The sequence below is a fragment of the Pituophis catenifer genome, unplaced genomic scaffold (assembly GCF_029215685.1).
Source record: "Pituophis catenifer annectens isolate HBS135680 unplaced genomic scaffold, rPitCat1.0.hap2 SCAF_1, whole genome shotgun sequence".
NCBI classification, from domain to species: Eukaryota; Metazoa; Chordata; class Lepidosauria; order Squamata; family Colubridae; genus Pituophis; species Pituophis catenifer.
Genome location: NW_027256881.1, coordinates 246,526,686 through 246,540,227, shown reverse-complemented (window position 1 = coordinate 246,540,227; position 13,542 = coordinate 246,526,686). Strand labels below are relative to the sequence as shown.

Genomic DNA, 13,542 nt, shown 5'->3' with positions numbered 1-13,542 from the left:
GTGCCCCTATTTAATATTTTATCATAACTGTGAATGGTTACTAAATGAGGCAGTCACTAAGTGAGAACTATCTGTATGATCCAAGCAGTGGCCCAGTTCTCATGATGATAATAAACATGCTAGACAAATAAATGAATTTATTCTATAGATTCCAGGATTTGCAGGGCTAACCCTAGGGGAAAGTTCTGATTGAGTGAATAGGAATGCCATCACTACATATTGTTGCCCGTTGTAATGTTCTGTGAGAAAACTCTTTGCTAATACTCTAATATGACAGGAAGGCGGTACTACAGTTAGGAAGTAATGAAATATGAACTGAATAGTAATGCGCGGATGATGTACTCTCTGTTCACAGCACTTTGTAGATTCTATAGATGGGATATTCATTAACACACGTGGAATAAAAATCATTCTAGGTTTTTTTTTCCTGATGGACATGCTAAAGATTGATCATTCTTGAGTTTTGAATATTTGGAATGATTTTTTGGGAAAGGAGGTTGATTAGCAGAAAGAGGGAGGGTTCTGCACAGTGTGCTTTGCATCCTTCTTGCTGCTAAAACCCGTCTCCGTCTTGCATTGTTAGGTCAAATCTTTCTCTAAATCCACAGATCTGACATCAGTACAGGTAGTCCTCTACTTACAACAGTTTGTTTAGTGATCGTTTGAGGTTACAACGGCACTGAAAAAAGTAACTTAAAACCTATTTTCACCCTTACGACCTTTGTAGCATTCCCAAGGCCACATGATCATAATTCGGAGGCTGTTTCATATTTATGATAGTTGCAGTGTCCCAAGGTTACAGGATCACCTTTTGTGACCTTCTGACAAACTCAATGGGAAAGCCAGATTCACTTAACAACCACGTTACTAACTTAACAACTGCAGTGATTCACTTAATAACTGTGGCAAGAGAGGCCATAAAATGGAGCAAAACTTACTTAACAGGTGTCTCACTTAGGAACATAAATTTTGGGCTCAATTGTGGTCGTAAGTCGAGGACTCCCTGTGCTGCTTAGCCCTGGCCTTGAGGAACAGCTATCAATTAGAATAAATGCTGTTGTAGGTTGTGAGGTACTAACTGATAGAACAGTTGTATTGTACTACCGTAGGTGTAATATGGCTTTTTTTAGAAATGCATCTGGAAATGCTTCCGTTTTGACTGCTAGTCTGTCATCTTACGTGTGGTACAAGTGAAAGGGCAGAAATACATAGGTTTGATGAAACGGAATGCAAAAGGCAGAGGGGCAATAAATAGAAGTAACCAGAGCTCTTGGACACCTGCACTAATCTCATTTCATTCATTCTGATTTAATATCCTGGTTGAGAGAGTGATGTCATGCCACAGCGGTATGGGAGAGGTAGCGTTGCATTAACTCTCTGCATCTCAAATTGACAAAGCGATCCTGAAAACTCATATTTCAATATTTTTTTAGTCGAATGGAGTTGGTAGTGGACTTTTTGCTTGCTTTCAATCTGATACTGCCGGGGGGGGAAATACTGTTAGATCCAAATTAGGAGTTAATGAAAGCAAGCCTCCCATGATGGAAGAGTTTTTGGAAATAGTTACATAGCTAAGGAGTGTATGAGCTGTTTAAAAAAGGGAGAAAAAAAGAAACTGAAAAACATGATTCAGATACTATGTTTTGCACTAAAGTTGCTCAAGGATCTGTTCAGAAATAAATTCCTGCCATCTCTGTCTAAATACCTTGACCACCCACTCAACGTATAGACTCATTTTTCTAATTAACCTATACAAGGGGCTGCTTAATTGGCCAGTTACCAGAGAATGAATTAGAAAAGATCTTTTTTATGTACTTGAGTAGGAGCAAGAGAGAGAGAAAGAAAGAAGGGAGGAAGGTGCTGAAACACTGCCAAACTGACATAGGTCTCTGTCAACTATAAGAACCCAGCTTCTGAATTGGCAGTGAATCAGCCAGAGATGATAGATGATGGACAAAGGAACAAGAACTAAAATTATGGGATCAGTGCTTTGGAAAGATCCTAAGAGTGATTGGTTCAGTCAATGATCTTCAAATGGTTTTTCGGGGATAAATCTGATAGCTTATTAGGTGTTCCTTAATTAGAAGATATGTTATGCTTCCTTGATACATACTACAAAACTCTTTTAGAAGTGTGCAAAGATAGGAAAGTCTTGGATGTGGTTTAGATCCATAACGTTCTATTTTTTTTAAGACCTGGGACACATCTGCAACCTACAAATGCCTTGCAGTACTCCTTTTCTTTATATTTTTTTAAATCGTGGATCTGGCACAGATTTCTGTATGTTGTGGGGCTTGATCCACCATTTGAAAACTTAATATTATATTCTTATTTCTCAGCAGATAGTAATTAATTCAGCATGTCTAATCATGTGATAACACACATGAGAAAATGTGTGACCATACAGAGGGTGCGTAGTGATGTAAAGGCATGGGTGAACTGATATACAGGTAGTCCTCAACTTACAACACAGTTCATTTAGTGACGGTTTGAAATTACAATGGCACTGAAAAATGACCATTTTGACTTATGACCATTGCAGCATCCCTGTGGTCATGTGATTTACATTCAGATGCTTGACAACTGACTCACATTTATGACGATTGTAGCATCCCAGGGTCATGAGATCATCTTTTGCAACCTTTTGACAAGCAAAGTCAATGGGGAAACCAGATGTATTGTATTTTCTGCAATACAGTAGACTTTTCTCGATGGGAAAATCAGCACAGGAATGGTTTCTAGAAGTAAACATTTTTAAAATCATTGCTCAAAGCAACTGTCTTGACTTGGACTCTCTTAAACCAGGATATAACAACACTGGCAACTGTTCAGCCTGCCGTTTCTCAGATGACAAATCTCACTCACATGTGACTGCTAAAGATTCTCAAGAGGACTATTTATAAAAGAGAAGTAAAATTATCCCTCAAAGCCCTGACCAAATTCCAGTCCAGGTAGTTTATTTCCTGCCTTCCTAGAATTACACGCATGCACACACACTTACGCCCCACCTACCCCCTGCAGATTCCATTTATTTTATTTAGCACTGTCTGTTTATCTGCTACTTCCCATCACTAAGATACTCGGTTGTTTTGTAATCAGTTAAAAATGTGCACGCTGGAACAAACCTATGCTGCTTGCTTATGCACTGGAAATGGTGATCTGTAAAACACCAAAAGAGTAATGTCAAAAAATAACAGGGTTCTTAACTTGGGATTTTTATTAGATAGCATAGATTCTGTAAACTGTTGGAATCGATGGGTGATAAACAGGCAATCTTGAAAGTGGCTTTGAAAATAGAAAAAGAACGGTGAAGGGAAAGTCCAACCACTGTCATTACAGTAAGCACTGAAAGAATGAAATGATTAATGCATATGATAAATGAGCTGACTCATTAATCTCGGGTTTAAAATGTGGATTTTTATTGGAGCGTGCAGTATATGCAAACTGATGTTTGTCTTGACAGAAACATTGTTGTAAGTACCCCTCGTCTCTTGCTTTAGATAATACAGTTATTTACCAAAGTCTTAAGTGATTTCCCTTGTTGGTTTATAGAATTCTTTTCAAGTATTCATCCATAAAAATGGTATATTTCTCCAAGGATCCAGAATTCCTATTTGAACAATGTGCTATAAGTCTGAAGAATTCTAGAAAATACTTACTCGTTCTTTTGAGAGGCTTTGATTGATGACTCTTATTGGATTTAAATTTATTAAAGTTTCTAGAACTATGGAATTTAGGTCTGAGGTTCATTTTCCAGTTTGTTTTGTTGGGTTTTTTTTATCAAACTGACTTAAAGAAAGAAGAAAGAATTGTATCCATTTGAGTTTTGATTTTAAAAATGTGCAAAAGCTGTGGTGGCACATAGGTTAGAATGCAGTATTGCAGGCTAACTCTGCCCACTGCCAGGAGTTTGATCCTGACTGGCTCAAGATTGACTCAGCCTTCCATCCTTCTAAAGTCAGTAAAATGAAGACCCAGATTGTTGGGGGCAATATGCTGTTATTTATAAACCACTTAGAGAGTGTAAAGCACTATGAAGTGGTATATAAGTCCAAGTGCTATTGCTGTTTACAAAATAAATGTGCAAACTAGGATATAGTTATCTTTTAATATTCACAATTCTCACAAATTTGTGGGGTACATGTCGGAATTTAAAGAAAAGTCACAAAATAAGTATGGGAGTAACGAAAAATAATGTAGGGGAACTATTGTAAAAATGTGGATTTTTCTAATAACATTTGTATGTATATTTTTAACAGTTTCAAAAAGATGTAAAAGGGATCAAATGAACTAAGGAGGAATGAGAAACTGAAGTCAATAATTTAATTCATTCCTCTAACCATATTTTCTTTGCTCATCCTGTTTTTCTTTTTTCACATTAATATTTATTTAATTATGTTTCTTAACTGAATTAACTGAATATTATTCTTAACTGAGTAATAATTTTATAATTCTAAGATATGATGTATGTGTATGAAATTCTGTTTTATGAAACAGAGTTGTAAGAAAGTTTTACCAAATAGGAGATCAGGAAACTTTTAAGAGAGATGAAATTGATACTAATGCAATACCTAATACAGCAACACCCCACTTAGCAACTACCTTAGTTAACCATCATTTGCAAATACAATGGTAATAACTAGTAGTAAAATAAATTCATGTTCCAACCAATGTGTGCGCTTATGACCACATTTCTGCACCTGACAATAGGAAATATCGGGGTGAGAGAAACCCTGGTGTAGGTGCATAGATTTTATCTGAATGAGCTGGCAGCAACCAGCCATCTTTGCAGTGTCTCTTCTTCTCTGTCTCCGAGTTATGTGTTCACCTAGGGACCATTTCACTCAATGACAAAATCTCTGGAACAGATTGCAATTGCTAAACAAGGAGACAATGAGGCAAGTAAAAGGATGGTTAAAGAGTATAGGAACGCAACATATTGACAAAGCCTAACATCATAACAACTATAGCAATATCCCCAAGAGCCATGCTTGATTCTTAGCTAAAGAACAGGTATATTTCCTTTGTAAGATGTCTAAAAAATCTGGTACAAAATCAATCATTTGCTTTTATATGCATGTCTAATGTTTTCATGAAAATTAAGGGCTGTTTTTAGACTAAAAATTGAAATGTTCTCTCACCAGATAGAAAGTTTAGTTCAATATTGAAGTTATTAGAATGAGTATAGAATGCTACAGATAAAATGCATTTAATGAAAAAGAAGCATTGCTCCTAATACATATTTCCTTCCCTTCCTTCTTTCAGGGGGCTTTGCCACCTTCTCGTCTTGTTTCCCAGGACTCTGTGAAGGAAAACCAACTGCCATCCTGCCAATGAGTATCTCTCAGCCATGCTTGCCAGTGGCCAATGTTGGCCCAACACGCATCTTGCCTCATCTCTATCTAGGTTCCCAGAAAGATGTCTTAAATAAGGTACTCTATGACATTGAGGGAGATGGACTTGTCTTGTAGAATCTGTATCTTCTTCTGTAAAAGCGCTAAGGGCCATTCCCAAGAAGAGTCATTTGCTACCTGTGCGTAATCGTACACCATCCCGTTGAACAACCGAGTCTTTCTGGATCTCTGAAGTGTGCAGAGACAGAGACTTCATAGGCTTCCCTTGAAGCATTAAAGGCATTAGCAGTGGGAATGCCAGGATGGTGAGGCTGTCCCTAAGAAATGTTATGTGAGGGGAGCCAGTTTTGCATTGCCAGTGTACGGTGCCAGCCAGGCTAAAGAACAACATTGACTTCAGCTTTTCCATGTCCAGCCAGAGGATGAGGTATTAGCCTTGGCATTCAGCTGTGACTGATGGTAAGTTGAGGTGCCAGAGAGTGTAGGCAGTGCAGCCTACATTTGCAAGGGGAAAAAAAAATCCTTTGAGAGGGCCCCCAAATGCATAAAGATGAGCATTGGGAATGGAAGAGAAGGGAGGGAGAGCAGCACTGTCCTTTCAAAAGGTGCCAGAATGCTTTGGCTATGATAGGACTGCAGGAAAGAAAGAATAAGAAAGAAGTCATTATTACAATATCAGTGGGCATGTATCCCAGGCCAGAGGGAGCCAGTAGCGTATTGCTCACAGGGAGGTGGGAGGAAGCATCTAAATTAGAGGTGCAGAAAGGAAGAAAATAACATTTTATACAGGGAGTGGAAAGACACAAGAATGAAAAAATGCTAAGAATGTAAGCTTGGGAGTTTGGCTGGCTCCTAGAATCGGAGGTTAGAGTTTATTGCACAGGGACTGTGGAGAAAAATGGTAACTCATCAAGAGGAACATCGTGTTGCCCTTGAAACATAGGGAACCGTCTATGTTGTATTTAGGGTTTTTTTTCCCCTTCACTGTAGCAAAGCAATATTTGGAATACCCTAATGCCTTATGATTTAATGCGTGGAAATGTCTTGTAGCCTTTCCCCAAAGTCCATTCCTCTCTTAGAAGACACACTGCAAGCCTATTTTCTTTTCCCATTGGAAAATACAAGAAGTACATGGATCTGATTCCATTGGGAGTTTATGCCATAAAAGCATTTCAAATGTCTGAAAATGTTGTTATTGAAGGTGCAGCTGTTCGCTATGACAAGAAGCTGCTCAACTATTTTAAACTGGCAGCTAAAATACATAGAAACCCCCTATGGCTACAGAACCCCTGATGGCAGACAGTCTAGTAGGAGATTCAAGGGAGAAAGGAGGACAAAGTCTAGCAGTGGAAGATCTGTAACCTTCCCAACGTTGTCGAAGTTCCTCCTCTTTGGCCATACTGACTGTGGCTGCTGAGAACTGTACTTCAAGATCTTCTGGATTTCCACTGCCTCTTAAAACTAGAGCATAATCAGAACCTGTGGAAGAATAGGGGAGAGGATTCTGCAATGATTGACAAATGAAAGAACCTAGCTCTTTTTTTTTTTCCCCTTCAGGACCTGATGACCCAGAATGGGATCAGCTATGTTCTCAACGCCAGCAATTCATGTCCCAAGCCAGATTTCATCAATGACAGTCACTTCATGCGCATTCCAGTCAATGACAATTACTGTGAGAAACTGCTTCCTTGGCTGGATAAATCGATTGAGTTCATTGGTAAGACCAGTCTTATTGGTAAAGAGCTCTTGAAGGTCGTTGTTTTTTTATACCTTTTCAGTTTCTCTGCTGTCAATGCAAAAGGTTTTGGAATGATGTCCAAATTGCTCAGTTCCCCTTTTCCTGTTCCATTGATCCCATATTTTAAGATCTATGGCAGAGCTGGGGAACTATGGCCCCTTTATGACTTGTGGACTTCAACTCCCAGAATTCCTGCTGGCTCAGGAATTCTGGGAGTTGAAGTCCACAGCTCATAACAGGGCCATAGTTCCTCACTCGTGATCTATGGTGTGCAAAATACCAGCCTTCCCTTGGATGGTGGACCTTTGTACAAAATATTTCCTGGTGCTGATGCCCAGATAATAAGACTAACGTAAATCTGGATATCACAGAGAAACAATTAGTACTACTTGAGATAATACTGCTCTTTCCTTTGAGGAATATGGTTTTTAAACTTCAGAACAACCACGCTTATTCAGATAGTATTTGTTAATATGTACAAAGAAATTATTTATTTCTTAAGACACAGAATGTAGGCAGTGTTTCGGATAGTCTGTGAAAGCACTTTTGACCATCCTGGTACCTTCTGGAGTATTGAATCAACTCCCATAATGACCTTTAGGATTTAGGAGTGTTGACATCCAAAATATCTAAAGGATGGATGGATGGATGGATGGATGGATGGATGGATGGATGGATGGATGGAAGATTTGCAAACAATGCTGATATTTGTTGATTTATTTAGTTGATGCTGTGCTTAAATAAATGCATTCTGTGCCCAGATTTTTAATCTGGGCTTTATTCATTCCGTAATTTTTATCATGTCAAAGCAACACAATTTGTTGCAAATGATTGTCAAATAGACAGCCATAGTCCAGGCTCTAAGAATGAAATCACACCCTCATAAGGGATGAAGGATGTATTTGCCTGTCTGGTTATTTTAAATTATTTTAAATTTGCATTATGCAAGGAAAGTATATTTCTCTGATTCCCATGTTATATATGGAACATACAATTGGTTTACAACATTTTTTCATCTCAGACTACTGGTCATGCTGGTTGGGCTAATTAGAGCTGTAGTCTTAGAGCCTCAGATTCCCTCTCCTTGCTGCAAGCTAAACGCAAGAGTTGTGTAACCAGTATGACAAGCACAGTGAAACCTGAAACTTAATATAATGGAATTTGAAACAGTCCATAATTTATATAATGACGTTACTATACAAATGATGTCATTTGCATAAGGATGTCAATGCACAAATGATGATGGCGTAGTGTTCAGGTTATTGGAGTGAAAATCCCACCCCCACCAATCAAAACAAGGTTAAAGCAAGTTTTGACTTAAAGCATTTGTGCAGAGATAAATATCTTGTTCATATAATTTATTGCTTCTTCTTTCTGGTCTCCAAGGGAGAGCAATGTTAGTCTGTAGCAACAAAAACAACCAAGAAGTTTATGACACATTTTAAGATTTCAGATTTGATAAGATAAGCTTTCTTGGGGTTGCCTTTACTTCACCAAATCTGAAATGAGTCTTGGTAGCCTTTAAGGTTTCTGTGTTTGAAGTGATCCCTTGTCTTCTTGTCCTGCAGATAAGGCCAAGGTTTCTAGCTGCCAGGTGATTGTGCACTGCTTGGCAGGGATTTCCCGATCGGCCACCATTGCCATTGCATACATCATGAAGACCATGGGCATGTCTTCAGATGATGCCTACAGGTAGGTGGATTTCTAGAAGATAATGGTTCTTTTTCCTTTTCAAGGAGATAGCTGGTTGACTGGTTCTTCCCTCCCACCCAATCCTCAAAAGTTCCTTAGGACAGGTTTTATTTTTATTTTATTTTTTTGACAGCTATTTTTGGAATCAAGCTTTGTTTTCTCTACATGTCCCCCCCACAGAAAGAAAAATGCGGTGACATAAAAAGGAAACAATACCATAAATATTATGCCAGTGAGGGAATGGCCTTTTGTGAAGTTCTAATTCTTAATTCTTTCTTAGTGTAAACTTAGAAGTTGATTTATGTAACTGTCAGGCTTGTGGTAGCCACTTCAATTTCACCTGCTGATTGGCTCCCATTCTTTGACCATTTGGGATCATTCACATGTAAATTTAGTCAGTTTGTGATTCACAGTAATTTTTTTATTAAAAAAAACTGCTGATAGGGCACACTGCACAAAAAAATTAAGTGCTGAACTAATACTCTATATACAGAAAGGGCTTAAATATGGATATGGAATCACCATATAGATTACCATATAGATCCTTGAAATTTGTGGAACTTGGTAACAATTGAACTTCTATTGGATAAGGAGAGATCCTTAAATATATCTCTACTTTTTAAAGCCATGGGCATGTGGGAAAGACAAATATAATTTGTGTTTCTAGTGTTGCTTTGAGTTAAGAATCTTTTACAACCATGGCTTGCTGATTAGATGTTGAAAATCCTGGTAATGCTTTCAAGGTCTATAAAATATATCTTTATTGAAAGTAAGAAAATGCCATGTAATAATCATGGCTCTTTGCTTGCCCCGACAGGTTTGTCAAAGACAGACGTCCCTCCATTTCACCCAATTTCAACTTCTTAGGTCAACTCCTAGAGTATGAGAGAAGTTTGAAGCTACTCAAGGCTTTGAAGGCCCAAGGAGAGAAAGGGGAAGGGGAACTCCAGCAAGAATACTTTGAGACTTGTGAAGGTAATAGACCACAGACTCTGTCTCTCTCGGAAAAGACTGAGGAGGTATTAAAAAGCACAATCTTGGAAACATCCTCCATTGACTCTGAGCGATCACTAGGAATTTCAAAGGTTGTCTCACCCATGGCACTGCAGCAAGGACTCAATGGGCTGCATTTATCTTCTGATCGCATCCAAGACACCAACCGACTCAAGCGTTCTTTTTCTCTGGACATCAAGTCAGCCTACTGTCCTACTCAAAGGCAGGAGATCCCGGTGCCTACCGAAGTAGGGGAAACTCCCAAGCTTTGTAAGTTGGACAGCCCTTCAGGTCCCAATGGTACGTGTCAGTTCTCTCCTCTTCCAGATGGTTCTGACTGGCCCAGTGGACCTGACTTCATTCTAGAGGCCAAAGTACGACAACGACGGAAGCACAGGCACCAAGCAGGCTCCCCTGCCCATGGGCTGAGCCTTAATTTCAGTGGGATGTGTGCCATGCACAAAAGCACCAGCATGGAGGACAATCTCAAGCAGACCCTTCGGCTGAGCCTTCCCAATGTAGGGCAGCAGCTGGCACAGCCAGCCACCACCCCCTCCAATGCTGGTACTTGGGGGATGCACGTGGAATCCCCAAGCACGCCTTCCTCGGAGAACCCCTGGTACTTCAGCACAGACTTGGCAGCGGGCAGCAAAGGCAGCGGGAGTGGGACTCTCTTTGCCAGCGCCACCACCTATTCCTCATTCAGCTGCAGCACAATCCAGGCAAGCTGTGAGATCAGACTGAGGGACAAGCAACGAGGGGAGCAGCGAGAGGTGCGGCATAGCTGGCACGAGGACACCATGCCCGAGAAGCAGTTCAAAAGAAGGAGCTGCCAGATGGAATTTGAAGAAACCTTATCGGAGAGCAGATCTCGGGAAGACCTGGGCAAAATTAGCAAACAGTCTAGCTTTTCAGGCAGCATGGAGATCATAGAGGTGTCCTGATTTTCACTGTGTGAGATTTGAGAGCAAGTGTGGGTGCATCTGGGGGTGTGGGAGGGGAAGGGAGGTAGGGACAAGGAGGAAGATGGGTGACATATTTAACGGAGGAGAAGGTGGGTGTGGGCGTAGGAGCATTTTTTTTTTCATGTGCCCGTGTGCATTTCCAAAGGGCATATCCGCTAAAACGAAGCTAAAGGAATCTGAAGTCAAGAAACATAACGGTGCATGCTTAGTGCCTCCTTTGGTTCCTACCTCCACCACCACGACAAACCACAATCACATTCCCTTTCTTGGGTAGGTGGAGAGTATATTAACTCTTTAAATATTGGGTCCTTTCCTTTTGCATGCAAAGGGTGCTTTCTCTTCCCCTTCAGAGGGAACGGGGAGAGCTGATGCATGTGTCCTACGATGGGGTTGAAAGAGAAACTAGGGCGAAATTGAAGCTTGGGAGGGTTGAAAGTTTTCTTGGAGGAAAATGGTTGCTCTTTGATCTGCAGATTTGCAACAGGAAGAGTTAAAGGGAAGCAGGTTCTTTTCTTTGAAGAGTGTATTACTAATGATAATGAGTACATTCCTATCTAACTTATAGGAAGTAATCGAGATTTTGCCTGTCCATTTCTATTACAGCTGGGGCATTTCCTTTCTATTCCATCAGGGTTGGACGATATATTGGTGGCTCTTTCCCAAATTCAGGTGCAGAAACCTGGAGAGGTTTCTTTTCCGAGGCTCCCCTCTTCCTATACTGAGCATGGGCCTTTGTGTTTCTCTGGCTAGTATTCTTTAAAGCTGCTGTTCAGCAGTCCTATACATATATAAATATATATTATATAATAATATAAAAGAGAGAAAAAAAAACAAAGAAAAAAAGTTTAAAGGTTTTACTACAGTTTTTATTGAGACAAATAATTTTCGACTTTTCTTTCTAATTTATTTGAAGCTGTTCATTCTGGCAATGATTTTCAGACAATGTAGGGGCAGCACTCCAGCTCTGTTTTTATGTATATGGTATTTAAATCTGAAACACGAGTTTCAAAGCAATATCTTAGGCCTGTGGCTCCTTCAAAGGCTTGCATCAGTGGTGGAGGCACCCCCAAAAGAGATAAAAGAGGTGTGTGTGTGTGTGTGTGTGCACATGTGTGTGTGTGTGTGTATGGGCATCTGCTTTTTATTTTTTAAAAAAAGTGAGAAAATCTTTAACTCAAACTGAGCCAGGAATTCTTCTTAATGCTTCTTTATTTTCCTTGTTCTATCACACCTTGCAATCAAAGCCATAAAACCTTCTCCTTCCTGGGTCTGAGCAGGGGATAATAATGAGAGCTGTGGCTGTAAGAGTAGGCTTAGCTATAAGAAAAAATAGGAAGGGGGAGCAGTCTGCATAGGAGCAATGTATTCAATTAAATATGTGCCACCTGTAAAAGGAGCACATTAGATCTAAACCCAGAGTTTTTTTTTTCAGTGGGGAGGGCTTTCAGAAGGCCAGAGTATTTAATTTCCCATTGACTTAGGAGAACTGGTGGGCTCTTAAACCCAAAGGCAGGCTACTCTGAATGACTCCTCTTGTTCAAACAATGTTAAACCCAGCATCTGTGGAAGGCAGATGGAGGTGGAAGAGAATTTTGGAGAACTAAGACCATGGAAATGTTGAATAAATTATGTTGTGGTACTAGAGTAAAAATCTCTTAAATATCCTCAGGCCTATTTTAGGGAAGCTGCCAGGAGGCAGTGTCTTTTTACTACTGCAAGAACCGACATTTTAGCTTCAGTTCACCATCCAAAATCTCTTGTCTCCTCTAAGTATTCATTCACCATCGATCAGGGATTTTTCAGTGAATGCAAATCAGTCAGTGAGCAAATAGTCCAAAGACAAAGTTCACTTAGCAGGTCATCAAAGTGAACAGCCTTTCAAGAAATGAAGTTCTAGAAAAGATAAAGAATATTTTAGATGTAATGTGAAGCACCCATCCCAAATTCAGTTTTCATCATCTACCGGTATCTTCTAAGCCTCTAGAATGTTATTAAGGACTTCAGTTTGATCAGAGATTTTGTCTTGAATTTAAGAAATTCGTGTCGATGACCGAGACAAGAAAACTAGTTTTGAAGGTTTTATCTAAATAAGTCACTGGGAAGTAATTTGGATGAACGTTTTTCTGCAGGTAACATTTTTCTTCTTAGGGGGAGGAAAGGTTTCTCTGGCCCCTTTTAAAAGATGTACCAGATTATACTTTTTATAAGTATAATTATAATTTTTATAAGTATAATTATAATTTTTCAGATTATAAAACGCTCCAGACTATAAGACGCACATAGCTTTTGGGTAGGAAAACAAGGAAAAAAAAAAACCCTGCCTCTGCCTCCCAGCAATTTGCTTCCTTGCAGCAAAGAGCAGACAGCCTGGTCAGCTTCAGCACAGCCTGATTTAGCACAAACAGCTGATTGGCGATTGGATCAGCCTCCCGGAATACCACCTATCAGCTGTTCCAGGCTGCGGGGATCGCCACCACCACCTATTTCTATCTCTGTGCACCCCATTTTCGGCCTTTGCGTGCCCCGTTTTCAGCCACCGCCTATCCCCGCTGCCTGGAACGGGCCGAAAATGGGGTGTGCGGAGGCAGCAATAGTCGGTGGCAATGGGTGGCAGTTTGCTGCAAGGAGGCAAATTGCTGGGAGACAGAGGCCGGTGGGTGGGGCTTCAGCAACATTCGCTCTATAAGACATACAGACACTTCCACCCACTTTTGGGGGAGGGGAGTGCATCTTATACACCAAAAAATACGGTATATCTTAAATCAGAAGAGGCCATAGCTCAGGATTTTTTTCACACCAC

The 13,542-nt window shown here is 40.0% G+C and overlaps 1 protein-coding gene across 2 annotated transcripts in view; it reads left to right on the top strand.

Moving 5' to 3' along the window:
* Positions 1-10,749, top strand: part of DUSP8 (dual specificity phosphatase 8) — a 95,888-nt gene extending 85,139 nt beyond the window's left edge. For both annotated transcript variants that reach the window (XM_070957406.1, XM_070957407.1), the window contains 4 exons: positions 5,266-5,432; positions 6,912-7,071; positions 8,661-8,784; positions 9,602-10,749. In XM_070957406.1, coding sequence (XP_070813507.1) covers positions 5,266-5,432; positions 6,912-7,071; positions 8,661-8,784; positions 9,602-10,721 — 1,571 coding nt within the window. In that variant the 3' untranslated portion in view covers positions 10,722-10,749. The remainder of the gene's footprint in view (positions 1-5,265; positions 5,433-6,911; positions 7,072-8,660; positions 8,785-9,601) is intronic.
* Positions 10,750-13,542: the final 2,793 nt, after the last annotated feature.